Source organism: Onychomys torridus, chromosome 7, assembly GCF_903995425.1.
Source record: "Onychomys torridus chromosome 7, mOncTor1.1, whole genome shotgun sequence".
NCBI lineage: Eukaryota > Metazoa > Chordata > Mammalia > Rodentia > Cricetidae > Onychomys > Onychomys torridus.
The window spans coordinates 73232461-73251435 of NC_050449.1; the positions used below are offsets into that span (position 1 = coordinate 73232461).

Sequence of the window (18975 nt, forward strand, 5' to 3'; positions counted from 1 at the left end):
ACTCGACACTCCAGGTGCGGCTGTGAATTTAAGTGAGGTGACATGTGACCCTTTGACAAAAAAAAAAAAAATCAGTAACGTGACCTAGTTTAGCCCTAATCCCTTGCTTCCGAGCGATTCTCACTTATTTTTTTCTCCCATCAATGATCTCTATGTTACTGCACGTTGCTTTAGGAAGTTTATTGTAAGCATAGTAGCGATTTTCTTAACTCGATGACTAAAAACCAGAACGTAATGCCACTTGTTTAAAATGAGGTATTACATACTTGAACCTGCCAAGGAAATACTCATCAAGAGACTAAGCTATAATCCAAGCTGTCGAAGTAATGCGAGGCTGGCCCTGTATAATAAATAGAAGTCCAGCCTAAGCTACATAGAGAGGAAATCCATAGGGAGATCTATTAATAAATAATAATAGTAGGTGAGAAACCCAAAGACAACAAAGCAGTAAAGAGACCACAGAAGTGTAAAACCCAAGTGTAAAGCCTAAGATGCTGACCTCCACTGGCTGACTGGAGGCTGGATTTTTGTTTCTTTTTGCTTTTCTATATTTTGCAAATTTTCTCTTATAAGCATGTAAATTTACAAAAATAATTCTGTATCATCTACATTATTCAATTATGTTTGAAATTCAGACCATCTGACAACAGATACCCACTTTTTAAAGGCTTTGTCTACAGTTTTGCCTTTTGCTTGGTTCTTATAATTTAGAATTAAGTTTTTTCAAAAGACCAGAAGCATTCAAATAAAATATCTTGGTGGCTCTAATGACTGACTTGCTAGGGCATGCTCTTCTGTCTGGTTTCTCAAATTCTTAGTGCCCCTGAGATCCTTAGGTGTGTATCTTGCTTTGGCAGCCTACATTCCCCTTCAAGCTCAAAAGGAAAACAGTCTGCCATAGTAGAGAGGCATATCCTTTTATCTTTATAAGTTCTGATGATTAGTAAAATGTTCATCAGAGTGTTGAGGGTAATCCTGAAGTCTTTTTCCCCCTCCCCATTAAATGTGTTAGTTCCTGTAACTGGTTTTACTACTCTAGTTTTTAAGAGTTTTTTTTACTGCTGGTTTTACTACCATCATCAACCCTTCAACCTACAATGGGAAGTATCCAAGGAAAAAGTTTCCTCATTACTAATAAACATAGGGACAAATTCCCACCAGTATCCTTTAAGTGCATGTACATTGTCTTGGATATTATGAATAGTATATTCCTGAGAGGGTTTAAAGTGTGTGGAGGATGGGAGCAGGTCATTTACAAGAGCTCCATGGGTTCTGTATAAGAGAGTTGAGCTTCTGAGATTTATATCCACAATTTCCTGGAACCTCCCTTGGATGATGCAGGGCATCTTTGCTTTAAAAGCTTTGTTGCTATTGTTGTTATAGTAGTGGTGATCTGATTGTTCCTGGTGTGCTTATCTGCTCCCTCTCTCCTTTGTTTCTCTTAGAAGAGATTAACTCTCTGTCTCTTTCTTATTAAAAACTTCACGGGTGGCCAGGTGGTGGTGGGTGGTGGTGGTGGTGGTGGTGGTGGTGGTGGTGGTGGTAGGTGGTGGTGGTGGTGGTGGTGGTGGGTGGTGGTGGTAGGTGGTGGTGGTGGTGGTGGTGGTGGTGGTAGGTGGTGGTGGTGGTGGTGGTGGTGGTAGGTGGTGGTGGTGGTGGTGGTGGTGGGTGATGGGGGTGGTGGTGGTGGTGGTGGTGGTGGTGGTGGTGGTGGTAGGTGTTGGTAGGTGTTGGTAGGTGTTGGTAGGTGGTGGTGGTGGAGGAGGTGGTGGTGGTGGTGGAGGAGGTGGTGGTGGTGGTGGTGGTGGTGGTGGTAGGTGGTGGTGGTGGTGGTGGTGGTGGTGGTGGTGGTGGTGGTGGTGGTAGGTGGTGGTGGTGGTGGTGGTGGTGGTGGTGGTGTTGGTAGGTGGTGGTAGGTGGTGGTGGTGGTGGTGGTGGTGGTGGTAGGTGGTGGTGGTGGTGGTGGAGGAGGTGGTGGTGTTGGTAGGTGGAGGAGGTGGTGGTGGTGCTGGTGGTAGGTGGTGGTGGTGGTGGTGGTGGTGGTGGTGGTGGTGGTGGGTGATGGGGGTGGTGGTGGTGGTGGTGGTGGTGGTGGTGGTGGTAGGTGGTGGTGGTGGTGGTGGTGGTGGTGGTGGTGGGTGATGGGGGTGGTGGTGGTGGTGGTGGTGGTGGTGGTGGTGGTGGTGGTGGTAGGTGGTGGTGGTGGTGGTGCACACAGATCTTTGCGAATTCAAGACCAGCCTGGTGTACATAATGAATTCCAGGACAGCCAGAAGTACATAGTGAGACCTTGTCTCAAAAAACACTTAAAAAAAAAAAAGTGGGGTTTATGTGACATTTCTTAAAGCAGTCAGATCAACATAGTAAGTACAATGCATGTATGAGTCTAAGCATAAAAATAAAGCTGAAATGGAAGACTATATGAAGACCCTACAATCTGAAAAGTTAGTTTAGCTTTTGAAATGTGAGTTTTGTACAGTTTTCACCTTTTAGTTCAATTACTGCATTATGCCTCCAAGCCAGAAGGAAAACAAATTGTAGAAGAGTAACAGCTTCATTTGCCTAGCAAGGTTTAAGAGGATGAGTGTTACTGTTCTTAGAGCATGCATTTCAGAGAAAGCACCCCCTCTCCAGACACTTTTTCCCTGTAGCCCTTGATGTCCTAGCACTTGCCTTGTAGACCAGACTGGCCTATAACTCAGAGATCTACCTGTCTCTGATTCTGAAGTGCTGGGATCAAAGACGTCTTTAATGACTAAGAAATAATTCAAATACTTTCCAGTATCTTCTTGCTCAACTTTCAGTTAAGCATAACTGCTTAGAGACTTTGGTAGGACTAATGAACTTTGAAAGTATCCCTGATGATTTTTAGGAGGGTGATGCAGACTTCTTGTGGTACATTTAATTTCCTATATTTATTATATTGGAGATTCATCCAATCTGAGTTTGAAAACATACTTTTAAAAATTAATCTTTTCTTAGCCAGGTAGTAGTGGTGCACACCTTTAATCCCAGCACTTGGGAGGCAGATCTCTGAGTTGAAGGCCAGCCTGGTCTACAGAATGAGTTCCAGGACAGTCAGGGCTACACAGAAAGACCCTGTCTTGAAAAAAAAAAAAATCTAACTAAATACAATAATTTCTGTAGCTGGCCATAATGATGCACACCCATAACCCCAGCACTTGAGAGGTGGAGGCAAGAGAATCAAGGCCAGCACTGACTACATGAGATCCTACCTCAAAAATAAGAACAAAAACAAACAACGTTTTCCTGATTTTTATGGAGTGTGTTTATTGAATGAACTCTTAGAGTTAGATGTTTAAGAACCCTTTTGTTCACACACTGAGAGGCTGTCTGATTGGCTTGGCCCCTGCTGTTGCAGACTCTTGCATAACCAGTCAGCAATCGGAAATACTAGTTAAACAAGACATTTTTATTGTGAGTCATTTAAAGGAAGGACAATGACACCAAATTTCAGAAATTTGAGTAGGCAGCCTATAAACTTAAAGAGTCAGGTTTCATTTCTCACTCTAAGTGAAAGAGTACCCAGAGAGACCACAGAATTCACGACTTCCATTGTTTATGATCTCTCAGTTGATTACATTCAGCCAACGAGTATCATCAATTATAGACAAAATCTTATCTTAAAATACAGTGCCATCTCTAGGTTGACAGCCAGCTGACATCTGTTACAGCTATAACAGAGAAATTAATTATTTAAAGGAGAGTGGGATAGAAAAGGAAAGAGGCTTAGCTTATTCCACAAAAACCATAGAGGTAGAAAAAGCCTTACCTTTAAACATGTTCTTTCATGGGCAGACCATTTTTAGAGTTAAACTTATACTTTTTTCCATTTTGACAAGTTTTAAATTGTTAGAAGTCCTAGCAGTGGGAGGCACATTTATTTTTTCAAAACCTTGAGTCACTGCTTCCTGTGAAGTTACTGCTTTAAAACAACTCCAACTCTGTCTAGCTCAAGGAGACTTCCACCTACCTCCACTCCTGCACTTATCTGGTACTGAAGGGCGTCCACTTACTTACGTCTGTCTGTCTTACTGGATATAAACTCAAGGCCAAAGACTATTTATTCATTTCTAAAGGCCCAACACTTGGCAAAAGGCCTGGGACATAAAACATACTCAGTAAATCTAGAGCTTCCCCGGCACCTCTCAGTGAATTCACGTTTCAGTGGAAGAGATGAGTTGCCAACAGACAATGGAAAGAGTGAGCTCTTGGCTCTATGAGTCTACAAGTGGTTGTAGGAGGTCCCTTTATGATGTCAGACACTAAGCTCTACAGAAGGGAGTCCTCGTTCAAGAGAAAATAGAATAATAACCAAAAAGTCTTTTTTATTATTAACTGTTTATTTATTAATTTTTTTTCCATTTTACATACCAACCCCAGTTCCCCCTCCCTCCCTTTCTCCCGCCTCCTCACCACCCTCCCACTCTGCCCCCATCCACTCCTCAGAGTGGGTAAGGCCTCCCATGGTAGTCAACAAAGTCTGGCACACCAAGTTGAAGGAGATCCTAGCCGCTCCCCATTGTATCAAGGCTGAGCAAGGTATCCCACCACAGGGAATGGGCTTAAATAAGCCAGTTCATGCATCTGGGATAAGTCCTGGTCCTGCTGCCAGGGACCCCAAGATCGAGTCACATAGCTGTCACCCACATTAGGCGGGCCTAGTTCGGTCCCATGTAGGTTCCTGAGCTGTCAGTCTAGAGTCAGTGAGCTCCAACTAGCACCGGTCAGCAGTCAGTCTCTGTGGGTTTCCCCATCAGGTTCCAAAAAAGTCTTATGCTATATGATTTATTAATACTGCGTTACCCCGGGTGATCAAGTTGTTCTCAAGCAAGATTTTATATCACCATGGAAACAGATGTCTCCAATGCTCTGAATTTGGGTGAGGTACCTGTGTTGTTAACTGTGGTGGTTTGAGTGAGAAGGACCCCCAAGGGCTCACATGTTTGAACACTTGCTCACCAGGGAGTGGAACTGTGGGAAAGGATTACGAGGTATGGCCTCCTTTGAGTGACTGTGGGCTTGATGGAGGAGGTATGTTACTGGGAGTGAGCTTTTAAAATCCCACACCAGGCCCAGTCTCTCTGTGGATCAGGATGTAGCTCTTAGCTACTTCTCCAGCACCATCCGTGCCTGTGTGCTACCATACAAATGCTTCTTTCTTTTATAAGAGTTGCCTTCGTCATGGTGTCTCTTCACAGCAACAGAACAGTAACTCAGACATTAACTTATACAGTTCATTTGTCCCACTCTCTGCTGGAACCAGTGTTCCATGTGGAAAACAATGCCTGGCCTCTTTGAAAAGTGAAGTGAAAATGAATGAGCACATTCCCCTTGTTAAAGCATCACAGCCAGTTGGGTAGCCCATTGTTGGCATATCTTCCTTTCGAATTGGTGATCTAGATCTAATACTTTCTGAGGGCACAGAAGTTTCTGGGAAGGAAGTACTGGTGACTAGTACTTTAGCAAAAAAGACACAGAACATATCTGAAGTACTGATCCTCAAAAAGCAATTTTGAGGGTTAGAAGAGTATCACTGGGTGCCTACATAAGGAACTTGAATTAACTTATGGCTTCCTGCAAAAGACGTGAAAGAACTATGCATAAAGAGCAAAAGGGGAGGCAAAGGAAGCAGAGAAAAAAATGGGGGTAGGGAGAGGAGAGGAGAGAGAGCAAACATGGTTGTGGTCAAGGGAGAATATTTGAAAATTGGGGAGAAGACCAGGAACGTGAGGGAAGGGAAGGCAAGGCCTCATTCTAGCAGGGATTGGCATTTAAAAACATTTATCAAAAGAGTTGGGTGTAGTTCAGTGGTATAGCACGTGTTAAATATGTATGAGACCCAGGTTCAATCTCTACACATAAAAAATGTATCCAGTATCTTGTATAAGCAGTAGACACTGCTGGAGCTCTGTGTCCAGTTTCTTGAATTCACTGTGGGGAATATGCAAGGCTTTTAAGAAGTGCATAAACTGGGCATCGATCTGTACAACAACAGTTGCTATAGCTTCAGTCTGTAATGTCCCGCACAGTCCAATTTATTGAAGGCTTGATCCCAGTTTATGGTGTTGCTGGGGTGGGATAGTAAAACCATAAAAGGTGAAGCCTAGGGGGAAAATTATAGCAAGAAGGGTGTCCTAGGAGTGCTATTGTTGTAACGAAACACCAAGACCAAGGCAACTTATCAAAGGAAGCACTTAGTTGGGGGCTTGCTTACAGTTTCAGAGGGCGAGTCTGTCCATAATCATCAGGCAGGAAGGCAGGCAGGCACGGCTCTGGAGCTGTAGCTGAAAGCTCACATCAGAACTGCAAACTGCAAGAAGAGCAAGACTAGGCCTGGTGTGGTCTTTTGTAGCCTCAAAGCCCACCACCAGTGACTTACCTCCTCCAAGGCCACACCCCCTCCAACAAGGCCACACCCCTTAATCCTTCCTAACAGTCCACCATCTGGGAACCAAGCATTCAAACACATGAGCCTATGGGGGCCATTCTTATTTAAGCCACCACAGGGGGACATGTACTTGAAGGGGATACGGAGATTTTGTTCCCTTTCAGTATTTCTGTTTGCTTCCAGGCTACTGTACAGTGAAAAGGCATCCTCTACAGCAGAATCTCACCATGATGCACTGTATGCAACAGAGGCATGTACCATGGACTGACCTCTGAAAGTGTGAGCCAGTGGGAACTCTGACCTTATCAGTTGACTTCATGGGCTTTTTATCACAGAAGCAAGGAACTGACACACCATTCAATCTAAGGGAGATTTTGAAACAAAGGATCCTGAAGAGAAGGAAAAAAATGTTTTATTCTCCTTAGAGATTGTGGTTCTCTCTAAAACAAATACTGTGATGCCAGGGGGAGAAAAAAAAACAAAAACAAAAAAAACAAGGAATGACTGGTTGACTTTAAAGGGGGATGTGGGCGTTAGAGAGATGGCTCAGTGGTTAAGAGCACTGACTGCTCCTCCAGAGAACCCTGGTTCAACTCCTAGCACCCACATGGCAGCTCACAACTGTCTGTAACTCCATTTCCTGGGGACCTGAAACACATGGCAAAGTACTAATGCACAATAAGAGAGAGGGGGGGGGGGAGAGAGAGAGAGAGGAGGGGGGAACCAATCATCTTTGAAATCCAGTTTCTAGATTTCTGTACTTTCCCCGTAGATCAGGTTACTGTACCTAGAACAAAAAGTTGCCTTGAGTGGTTTACTTGAAGAGAATGTCTCCGTATTTGATGTCTCTTATAGGTGCCTTGGCAAAGTTTTCAATTCCAAAGTAGACAATGTACCCTGTTGCCAAAGAAGCCTGGGATGAAGGGGCTGTCTTCTACATGGTCACTAGCCCAGAGCTCTGAGGTTAAGAAGTTCATTTAAATGTAGTTTAGAGCCTGGGGCATTTTCTCTTATAAAATCCAAATTAATAATGAGTTTTTCAGCTAGTGTCCTTAAACCACGGTTCACCCAGAGCTACTCTTGTTCATTCTCTTGATCACCCAATTTGTATGCAGGAAGCATTTTGGCTTAAATATCCTTCCTGTCTGCTTTTTAAAAAGGTTCTTTTTACATTTATTTATTTTATGTGCATTCATGTATCTCTTTATGTGTGAAAGCACCTGTCCCACAGTCCGCATTTGGAAATCAGAGAACAAATTCAACCATGTGTGGGTCCCAGGGATTGAACTCAGGCTGTCAGGCTTGGCAGCAATATCCTCTCTGGTCTTGTTGGCCTGTTGCTTCTTTGCTAGGTACATCTCTAACTAATAAACAAGAAAAACTCATTCCTTTATCCAAGTAAGGCAAAGGTGAGTTAGAACTGGCTTTGATTATGAGCCACCATCTCTGTCACCGAGCTGATGAGAGGTCAAGCATACTCCCCTTCATTCCTATCCCTCTTTACAGAAACCATTCCCCACACTGCCATTTCCCAGCATGCCTGTCAGCAGAGCCTTGGATATGTTTGCTCTACCGAGGAATCTACCTTTAGATTAACAATAGAAAGCTATAGACTAGTACATGAACACTGACTGACACAGCGTTTGGTGATGGTGGAGGAGCAAGAGGACCCTCTTAGCCAGTTCCTTGTCCTAAAAATCTTACAGTTTTTATTTTACTAAAGAATCAAAACTACAATGTAACTGGGAAGAATATCCTTCCTTTTGGCAGTCCTACTCTGCTACATCTACACAGCCATAGTGAAATACACTAAGGAAGTGTGAAATGTGGAGTTAAAAAAACTATTTTGAATAAAAGAAAGTTGTGGAGCTGGAGAAATGGCTCAGTGGTTAGGAGCACTTGCTGCTCTTGTGGGGAACCCAGGTTTGGTGCACAGCATCCATTTCAGGTGATTCAAAACTACCAGTAACTCCAGTCCCAGGGAGCCCAATGCCCTCTTCTGGCCTCCTGGGTTACTGCATGCACATGATGCACATATATACACTTGGGCACATTACACATACACATACACATGCACATACACATACACATAAAAAAGTAAATTGTTAAAAAGTGAATTTATTTTAAATTGTTCTAATTTTATGAAAATTGTGTTCTTATGTAAAAAGGATATTGCACAATGCTTTCCTATTTCATTGTCATTTTTTCATACTCTGGTGAGATTTCCATAAATGCATTTGATTTTTAAAAGTAACACAGAGAATGTCTTAATTGTAATTTCAGTCACCTATGAAGAGCTGAAAACAGGGTATTACATTCATATAAAAGACAAGTACATAAAATCATATGGCTTCAGTGTGAAATAATAAACGTATGTACTTAAAAGAACTTAAAGAAGGCAAAATTAAGAATGATAGGAAAATAGAATATATTTCTAAAAGCCTTCCAAAATATACTCTGACTTTTGAAAACTTTGTTAAAAATTGAAGAATTCTAAGACTGACTGATCACATTATGCATTTATTATATTGAAGAAACAAATGCTTTATGTTCTTTTGTAAAAATTAGATTAAAAATTCAAATTTGCACTGGTAAGGTAACAAAAATATTTTAGATGATAAGGTGAAATTCTCCCAAATAACATGAGCCAAAAATAAAAAAGGCAGAAAATGTCTGTATCACACCATGGCATCCATAAACATACCTGTCCAAAATTTGTGAAACTATTGTATTTTCCATAAACAATAGTTATTCTGTAGTTAGGAAGTAAATGCTGAAAATTTAAGAGACAAATACTAATGGTCAGAAAACTTATGATTTTTATACGTTTATTACAGTTATTTTTATTGTTTTCCCTCTTTACCTTCTCACCAGTCTTTTAGCATTGGTTTAGCAGCAGGGGGAAGAGGGTGTGAGCCTCAGGTACCAAGGATGATTTTGTTTCATTTTGTACTTGTTATTTGTAGACGTGTTGCTCAAACAATTTGCAAACACTCTCAGCTTCCTCTATGTTTTGTTTTTTCTGTATTTCCAGAAAAGTTCAACCATGGCATTAGATAAAAACATCACATACCTAATAAACCACTTATTCTTGCTTTGCCTCTGACTTTTTTTTTCCAGAGCTGAGGACCGAACCCAGGGCCTTGTGCTTGCTAGGCAAGTGCTCTACCACTGAGCTAAATCCCCAACCCCTGCCTCTGACTTTTATAAGCTCTACATTATTTCAGTAGTGTCTGTGTTGGTGTTAGATATCCCACATAATGATTTCTTAATAGTTGTCTTAAGACTCAACAAATTCATGTTTTATGTACATTCTGGGCACCAGCATCCTGTGCATATACTCTAACCACTATCTGCTCAATACTTTATGAACTCTTGAAAAAAAGTGCAGAAGATATCATGAAAACCAAAATCAAATAAACAAAAACAGTTACCAAGAGGAAAGATAAAGCCAGCATTGTAATGCTAACACTCAGGTGACTGAGGCTGGAGGATCACAAGTTCAAGCCTGTCCTCAGCTATGTAGTGTGTTTGAGGACAGCCTGAGCTAGATAGTGAAACCCTGTCTCAAAAAACAAGTGTAAAAGCTGGGCATTTTATTGGACACCTTTATTCCCAGCACTCAGGAAACAGAAAGAGGCAGATCTCTGTGAATTCTACATAGCAAGTTCCAGGCCAACCAGGGTTACATAGGGAGACCCTGTCTTCAAAACAAAACAAAATGACAATAAATCAAGCATAAAACAAATTGATTAGTTCAATTGTGACTTGAACATGAAATACTGATTACACTCCAGGAAACATCCAAATTATTCCATCCAAAAATTAGTCTCATTCAAATTGATGAAGACATATTTACAGTAAAAGAGATTGAAGTTATATGATGTAATCCAGGTTAGTGCCAGACTTGCTTGCGAAGGCAACTTTTACAACTAGACAAGGTTGCTAAAATGCGATTGTGATCTTGTTAATATTCTCTTTTTTTCCCAAATATAATGTGTTCATTCTACTTATCTGTCATTCATGTTTAACCAAAGAAATTCATGGTAAGGTAGACAGGAAAACCTCAGCATCTACCCAGATGACTGGTTGCAACATGATCTTTGCAAAATACCAAACTCTGGTGAGAAAGAAATCCATCAGATCCAAAATACACATCTAAGTAATGTTTTAATTCAGTGCAAATAATTAAGCTTCAGGCAACTGTGCCACCTAAAAACTTTACTTCCCTGTCAATATAAAAATACTAAATAAAGCTGGGCAGTAGTGGCACACGCCTTTAATCCCAGCACTCAGGAGGCAGAGGCAGATGGATCTCTGTGAGTTCAAGGCTAGCCTGGCCTACAGAGGGAGTTCCAGGATAGTCAGAGAGAGAAATCCTGTCTTGAAAAACCAAAAGCCAACTAACCAAACAAACAAACTAAATAAAATAAGAACTGTTTTGTGATTGAAAATGTCATTACATTTTAACATTTTAAGAAAACAAAACACTTTTAAAAAATCTTCTCACACACACATACCCCAGGCTTCTGTGTCAGTGATCAAAACCACAGAAGGTTATGTGAGACCTCCACAGGCATTCAAGCTTGGGTAAGCCTAACATAACATTTATCTTACTTTTAACAAAGCAAGAATAGTTTTTAGAAAATATAGTTATTTCATTTACAGTATGTATTGACTATGATTTGTCAGTTCCACAGATTACATTAAAACCTAGGTTACATAAGGGAGGAAATTGCGCGTTGTGTTTCCCATTCCAGAGACTCTGTGGCTGATGTGGGTACAGCTTGTGGACTATAGTGGTGAGCTTACAGTACTTAACTTGGGTGCTTTTACTTACCTCATAACATTCAGAAGAAGCGTTGGCTCTTCATTCACACTTAGTAGCATAATAAATGACTTCTGCATTTAGAAACTAAACTGTCAACCTTTAATTTATCTTTAAAGTTATTTTAAAGATCATACTGGAAACATTCCCACCCCCATAGGCAGTTTTTTTGTTTTGTTTTGTTTTTTGGGTTTTTTTGAAGTAGAGTTTCAAGTAGACTTCACATTTTCACATAAACCTAAATTCAACAGCAGCTCTGACGTCGAGACTTGAGTAATACAGTTTGGGCTTTTAATTTTTTAAAAATATACTCTTTACAAAATGGCACAAGTCTTTAGTCCCAGCACCTGTGGGAGGCACAGACAGGCAGAACCCTTGAGTTCAAGGCCAGCCTGGTCTACACAGCCTGTCTTAGGCCAGCTAGGGATACACAGAAGAATAGTAATAGTTGGAGGAGTTGTTCTCCTCAACCTACATGGAGTTGTGAAAGTCAATCAAAATCAGAGGGAAACGATTGTCTACATTTGGGTCTCCCTAGTTTTTTGAAGAAAAAAAAAAGTTGACATTTTCTAGGTCTATTGTTATTTGTAAGCTTTTGTGGGGGTAGGAGTAATATGTGGGAAACACCCTAACATAACAGTCACTATTACGTTTTGTATACATAATTAAATAATGCAGATAGAAATAAAATGGACCTGCCAGTCAATGCTGTTTGTTTCCCATACAGAACACAAGCAGGAGGCACAAATTGGTTTTAAGTACTTAAACTCCTAAGCCAGAATGCTGTTTTCAGTGTTGAACCCCAGTCGGGACCACAGCATCATAGAGTCATCAAACCCCACAAATATACTGTTTCTAGGTTTTACCTCTTAAAGTTGCCCAGGGAAACAGAGTGTTGCGCTTTCTCTTCCTTAAAAATAACAAATTAATAAAAAGAAAAGGATATGTTAACCTTTTAAATACACAATATCAATACTTTGAAGAACTGACAGTGTAATCTATAGATATATGTGCCACAGACTATGAGAAAAGAAACAATTTAGGGAAAGAAATCACATTACAAAATGTATTATAAAAATAAATTACATGGCATGTGCCCACAGACCTGAAAGCTTTGCAAAGAGAAGAAAACTTTCTTTGGCACAAAGATTCAATTGCTTTTGCTACAGTTGTTCATATCATCCACAATGTGGTTTGTAACTGTTAAATTGTATCCTCAAAACAAAATCACTGGAAGTCATAGCGTGTTTCCAGTCAACATCAGTAGCATGGAGGACCTTAGTGATGACTGAGGGCTGTGCTTGATAATCTCATCTGGAGCTCATTCGCAACTGGTGAATGATGATGCTTTCTATAAAGAGAAGAAAGACATGGTATTTTCAATTAAACTCAAGCCAGTAGCTGATGTGAAGACCAGTACCACACCATTTCAATCAAAGACTGTAAATGTTAAACAACAAAACAAAAGCAGGCACATGAGGCCAGTACCAACAGCTCTGCAGACTTCGCTATCTGGGATAACTTCTTTATATTCACATGTGTGCTTTACTCCAAAATAAGCTCTAGATAAACCATGTTTAATATTTTACATTAGGTTGATCTTACTCAATGAAAGAGCTAAACATATAGTCATTACTATATACAAGTCACATAATGGGAAAATACTTTTCCTGTAACTGTTCTCCGAGATGAACACTCTGTTCTGAACAATGCCCACATACCTTTAACTTCTTTTTCCTTTCTTTTATTTTTTCTTTTATTTTTTGAGACAGGGTTTTTCTGTGTAGCTTTTTGCCTTTCCTGGAACTCACTTTGTAGCCCAGGCTGGCCTCAAACTCGCAGAGATCTGCCTGCCTCTGCCTCCCAGGTGCTGGGATTAAAAGTGTGCGCCACCACCGCTCAGCTAACTTCTTTTTTCAGTATATGTAGATTGGACTGTTAATGAGGGCATAGTCCCTTCATGGTCCACAGAAGTCAAGAAACAATTTGCGTAACTGGCTAGTGCTGTTTTTATATCTAAATTTATTCTTTTCGGCTAATTACATTACGTATTTGAGTGAGTGTGTGTTGTGCATGCACACCTGTGGAGTTCAGAAGACAACTTCTAGGACTTGGTTACCTCCATTCACCATGTAGGTCCCAGGAACTAAACCCAGGTTGTCAGGCGTGCCAGCAGACCTCTCTCTTCATGGAGCCACTTCACCGGCCCCATAAATTTATTCATGTTTTGTTTATTTGTTTGTCTGGGCTGCTTTTGTTTTGTTTTTTGTTTTTTGAGACAGGGTTTTCCTATGTAACAGTCCTGGCTGTCCTGGAACTCACTTGGTAGACCAGGCTGGCCTCGAACTCACAGAGATCCACCTGCCTCTGCCTCCTGCTGCCCGGCATTCATTCATATTTTTAAAAACAATTTTTACATTCATTTATTTGTGTGTGTGTGTGTGTGTGTAGTTGAGTGCACATGTGAAGGTCAGTGGCTGACTTGTAGGCATTGGTTCTCTCCCTACACAATATGGATCCCAGGGATGGAACTCAGGCTTGGCAACATGTGCCTTTACCCACTGAGCCATCCTACCTGCCCTCTTCAATCTCATAATAAATTTCAAAGCTGACTCGGTAATTAAAAGGGTCCAGCCCCATTGCAAACATTTAGTAGCACATCGTTTGACTGGTTTTCCTTTTATATTAGCCTTTATGCCCTCATAATCTTGTGTCATCACTTTTTCATTCCGTCATTTTGAAACGATGTACTGAGGTAGTGGACTGTAATGGGGATGGAGCTAGCTTGGTGAGAGGACACAGTCCTGTAGTCACTGAGATTGTGCAAAGCAGAAGAAAGAAATGACTCCACCTGAAACCTTCACCTCTCTGTCAACCTTTGGCAATGATGTAAGTGTGGAAACACACCAGGATTTGCCACCATGAAGAGCAGCTGTGGTGTTGCTCAACTGTAGCATGCTTGCCTAGCATGTGAAAGGCTTGAGTTCTTTCCTCTACAACTTAACTCCATCCCCACCCCACCCCCAAATAAATATATTTCCACCTATTATTTTCACTTTAATTACAAATGCACACTATTACAACTTTATTTTACTTTGATAGTTAATATTTAAGTAGACATTAACTAAATTACATTACATCATGAACCTACAGGTTCATGCTCACTGCGTGGTGGGTGAGCCTCTGCAGAAAATGCTTTTCGATTTTGGTTTCATTAGCTGTCTCATGGAGGCCACTAGGTGGAGATATTTTCATTCCCCTTTTCAGCCTTTTGGCTTGAGTTTGGGTTTTAACAAAACAACGTTTAGATGAAGAACATAAACGCCTTATACTTAAGACATTTGAAGGCTTTGCACAGCTTTAAAAATACACATGCAAAAAATAAATATATATAGTTTTCTCTAGACCTAAAACACTTTTACAAACTCTTAAAATGGATCCATCTTCAAGCCAGAAAAGTAAAAGCAGTTACTAAAATACTATGTAAAAATCATCATCTAAGATTAAAATACTATTTCCTACTAATTACTTAAAAAATCATGTAGTATGCATCAAGGAATCTTCAAGAAACCTACATTACAAATCCCGCTTCCAGAATGTAAGCATCTTCCTATTTCCTTCCTTAAGGAATTATAGAAGCAAATGTCAGAGAGGAATCCAGAATCATTGTTAGTGTGGATATAACTCAGAATGCTTGTTCTTATCCAGGATAAACAATAAAGGTACCAGAAATCATTGTAAGTTCCCCTGCATGGCTAACATTTTAGGCTTTTACACCTTTCTGAGTGTGCAAGCTTCTTCATTCCCAAAGTTGCCTTCTCTTGACATTTTACAATCCACACAACAATGACTTTAGAGTTCACATTTGCTGAAGGGTTGGCTGAGGGTTTTCGCAGAAGAAACAATATCATGGTCTCACTATTTGGCTTCATTAGTACATGTAAATTAGCAAACTGGCAGCCAATATGTAAATGTGTGTATTTATAGTAGACTTTCAGAAATACTTGATATTTCCAAACAACAGGTTATTGTATGTAAATTGTACCTTCATAATAAAGGATGTCTAATATCTTTAATTGCTTATGATATGCTTTCCTCAAATCTCAAATGAACTCAAATATGAATCACTCATCTGACACCTGAAATTGTGATAAATAAATATTGTACAGCATAAGGTTTTGAAGTTGTTCATTAAATAGTTTTTTGTTGTTGTTGTTTTTAATTGTTGAGAGGCCAGCAAGATTGCTCAGTGAGAGCCGGGTGGTGGTGGCATATGCCTTTAATCCCAGCACTCAGGAGGCAGAGGCAGTTGGATCTCTGAGTTCAAGGCCAGCCTGGGCTACAGGGTGAATTCCAAGAAAGGTGCATAGCTACACAGAGAAACCCTGTCTCGGGGGACACACACACACACACACACACACACACACACACACACACACATACAGAATGAGGGAGAGAGGGGAATAAATAAATACATAAATCTTGTTTAAATTTCTGTTGTTGTTGTTGTTGTTGTTGTTGATGGTAACGAAGTTGGCAAATATTTTTGCACCTCTTAGTAAGCTTTCATTGTATCCCAGAAAAGGACCCAAGCCTCATTCCCCTGGGGTCTCTAAGGAAAAGTTAGAGATTATTATGACCAGGCACAATTCTGTAACAAGTTTCTCTTTCTATAAATACCTCTTTGTGATACTTGTAATTTGCAAAGTATTTACTAAACAATAAAGACCAATAATCATAGTTAATTACCCACTTATGGGCAAACAAAACAACAAAAACATTTGGACTTGGGAGTTTCTGATACTCAGGCACTTATCAGCATAATTTTCTTTTCCTTTTTTTCTAATTGAAAGAAAAAAATCTTTAAATTGTGTATGTCATATGCATATGGAGGACACTGGATTTTTATATACTTATGACAAGAATTTACCAAAATTCAGACTTTCCATTTCTTTCACCTGTTATCATGCTGTTTTCTTCTTAAGAAACTGGGGGCCACATAGGAGACACATTATTTGCTATTCTGAGAAGGTGCTCATCTACTCTTTTGTTACACTAGCTGTTAGATAAGTTCCACGCAAAGCAAACTAAACACCATCACTTGCAAATTTTGCTTCGTCTCTGACCTTACTTAGCACCTATTCCCTTGTGAGTGGTTTCACAGAAACTTTTAACCAGTCAGATGACTTGGATTCCAAAGCCACGTGAATAAGGTAGGATCTGGGGAGAAATTCGGGGAGCATTCCCTTGAGTGACAGAGTGGGACAACGTAACAGCAAATTGGAAATCTGCTTCTTCCCAGGAGACTGCTACAGAGCCGGGAAGATGTCTTCCCTCACAAGACATTACCTCCTTCCCATGCAATGTGTGTACTTTTACTCTGCCAAAAATATTTACAAAGAGCTCTTGAGCTCTGTGTTTTAAAAGTTCCCCTCTAGTAAATTCAACCAAACTCATCTAATAGCTGAACCCTAAGCTCACACAGTGAAGACAAAGCATGGTGGCATCTTGCCTTGTAGAAGGGCTTTGCATCTAGGGAGGGGGGTGGCTTTGTTCATAGGAAATTTTACATCAACTTCAAGAGTTTCCTCATGGCTGTTGCCCATCTGGCTGCTGCACTATAGTCTGACTCCCTGTTCCATGACTCCTTCCTTACCAGGAACTCTGTGGAGGACCCACACCAGCCTTCTTCTTCCTCTCTTCAAGCTTCCAAACCTTAGCTTTGAGCTTGCTGATCTCCAGGTAACTTACCCACCTGCAGAAATGCCCTACAAATATCCTGTATGCCTTTTAGAAGGGAGAACACCTAGATATTGTTTGTTTTTATGCATGTCCAAGTTCCCTAAACTACATCGGGATACAATCCTATTATCACATTCAGAAATCCTGATAAAACATCTGTTTTAAATAGGAAGTCCAAGAAACTTCCTCTGTTGGCTTGGGCTTGTACGCCTTGTTTTGGATTGAGCTCAGCTAATTAAAAATACTTCCGATAATCAGTTCTGTCATTTGTTCCAGAAAACTTTTGAACCAGATGATGTCATCTCTCTTGGGGTTTCATAGTCATTGAGCCCTTTATTTGATTCCTTCCAAAAACAGTTCTTCCTCCTCCACCATCATCATCCCAAATAAGCCCATCATCTCTCTAGGTTATACGAGTCACCAATAATTATTACTAATCACTTATTTTTCAGGCAAGCCAATCCTTACCTCTAGCACTGAATATTATTCCCAGAACAAGCAAATTTGAACTGCTTCTCTCAAATATAACATTATCTATGAATACAAGCAAAATGATGGGAACATATGTAAAATCTGAGCCCCATGCCCAGGTTTTACTCTTTCAGGCACATAGACTAAATGTTTAAACCAATCTTTAAAGTTAGAACTGTTAGGGTAGGGGTGCTGGAGAGATAACTCAGCGGTTAAGAGTGCTTACTGCTCTTGTAGAAGACCTGGATTTAATTCCCAGCACCCACATGCTGGCTCTTAACCACCTGTTACTCCACTTCTATGGAATCTGGTGCCTTCTTCTGACCTCTGCGGGCTCCTGCATGCACCTGGTACACATACATACAATCCCCAGATAAATTTAGGACGTGTGATTGGGGAGACAGCTCAGTCCCTGAGTGCTTGCTGCATAAGCATGAGGACCTGAGTTTGGTCCCTGGAACTCAAAGCAAATGCTGGGTGTGACAATGTGCTTGTAGTCCCGCACTAGAGAGGCAGAGACAGGTGACTAGATTTTGGCTGTTCAATGACTGACTAGCTACTCTAGCCTCATCAGGGAGCAGCAGGTCCCAATGAGATAACCTGTCTCAAAAAGAAAAACAACAACCCCACAAAAAAAAAAAAAAAAAAAAAAAAAAAAAAAAAAAAAAACCCAAAAAACCCAAAGTGTGTGGAGGTAGGGGGAAGGTTGGATATAACTCTGCAGTACTGATGCCCTTCCAGAGGACTTGGGTTCACTTCCTAGCAACCACACTGTGGCTCATAACCACCTGTAAGTTCAGTTCCAGGGGATCTGATGCCCTGGTTGGCCTCCATGAGCACCAGGTATGCACACAGTGCACAGTCACACATGCAGACAAAACATCCATACACACAAAATGATTTTTTTTACTTAAATTATGAAGACAATTGCCACCTTTATCTGTAAGGTATGAATCAGCCCCTACCACCTCTGTGACTCTGCAGCTCTGTCCATCACATATTCAGAACACAACAAAATAAAGAGAACCCAAATAAGAAAATAATCATTAGTTTCCTGGGGGATGGGGTGGTGTAAAGTAGGTTCTTACAAGTGCCTTGCCATATACATTGAAGTAATCATATTATTACTGCAGAGGGAATTCAGAATCATCTAGTGAAATGCTAAATCACAAGCCATGGTAAAGTAATTTGCCAAAGGACACACAGCATTTTGGCGACAGGAAAAAAAGAAAGTGCTACTCCAACCTCGTGGTTTTCAGCCTTCTCAGTAGCTTGTCCACTGTTCATCAATGCCCTCTTCCTGGAGAATCTCGTTAGTATTTATCCTAACTCTGAACTCTGCTTGAGGGTAGTGATTTTTAGTTTATAAAATGAGAGTGTCCTTCATGAACCTGAAGAACACGCCCACCCTCTGAGGCATCTCATGGGGAAGACAAGAAGAGGGAGGAAGGGAAAAGGCATTTATAAATCTGAAAATGTCTTTGTGCTTCCCATCAAGGCGCCTGGATTTCCTCCAGCCCCA

The 18975-nt window shown here is 40.7% G+C and overlaps 1 protein-coding gene across 1 annotated transcript in view; it reads right to left on the reverse strand.

The window, feature by feature from the left end:
* Positions 1-11630: 11630 nt before the first annotated feature.
* The window catches only part of Filip1 (filamin A interacting protein 1), a 168315-nt gene continuing 160970 nt past the window's right edge, over positions 11631-18975 (reverse strand). Inside the window, exon 7 of the mRNA XM_036194124.1 lies at positions 11631-12591. Coding sequence (XP_036050017.1) covers positions 12551-12591 — 41 coding nt within the window. The 3' untranslated portion in view covers positions 11631-12550. The remainder of the gene's footprint in view (positions 12592-18975) is intronic.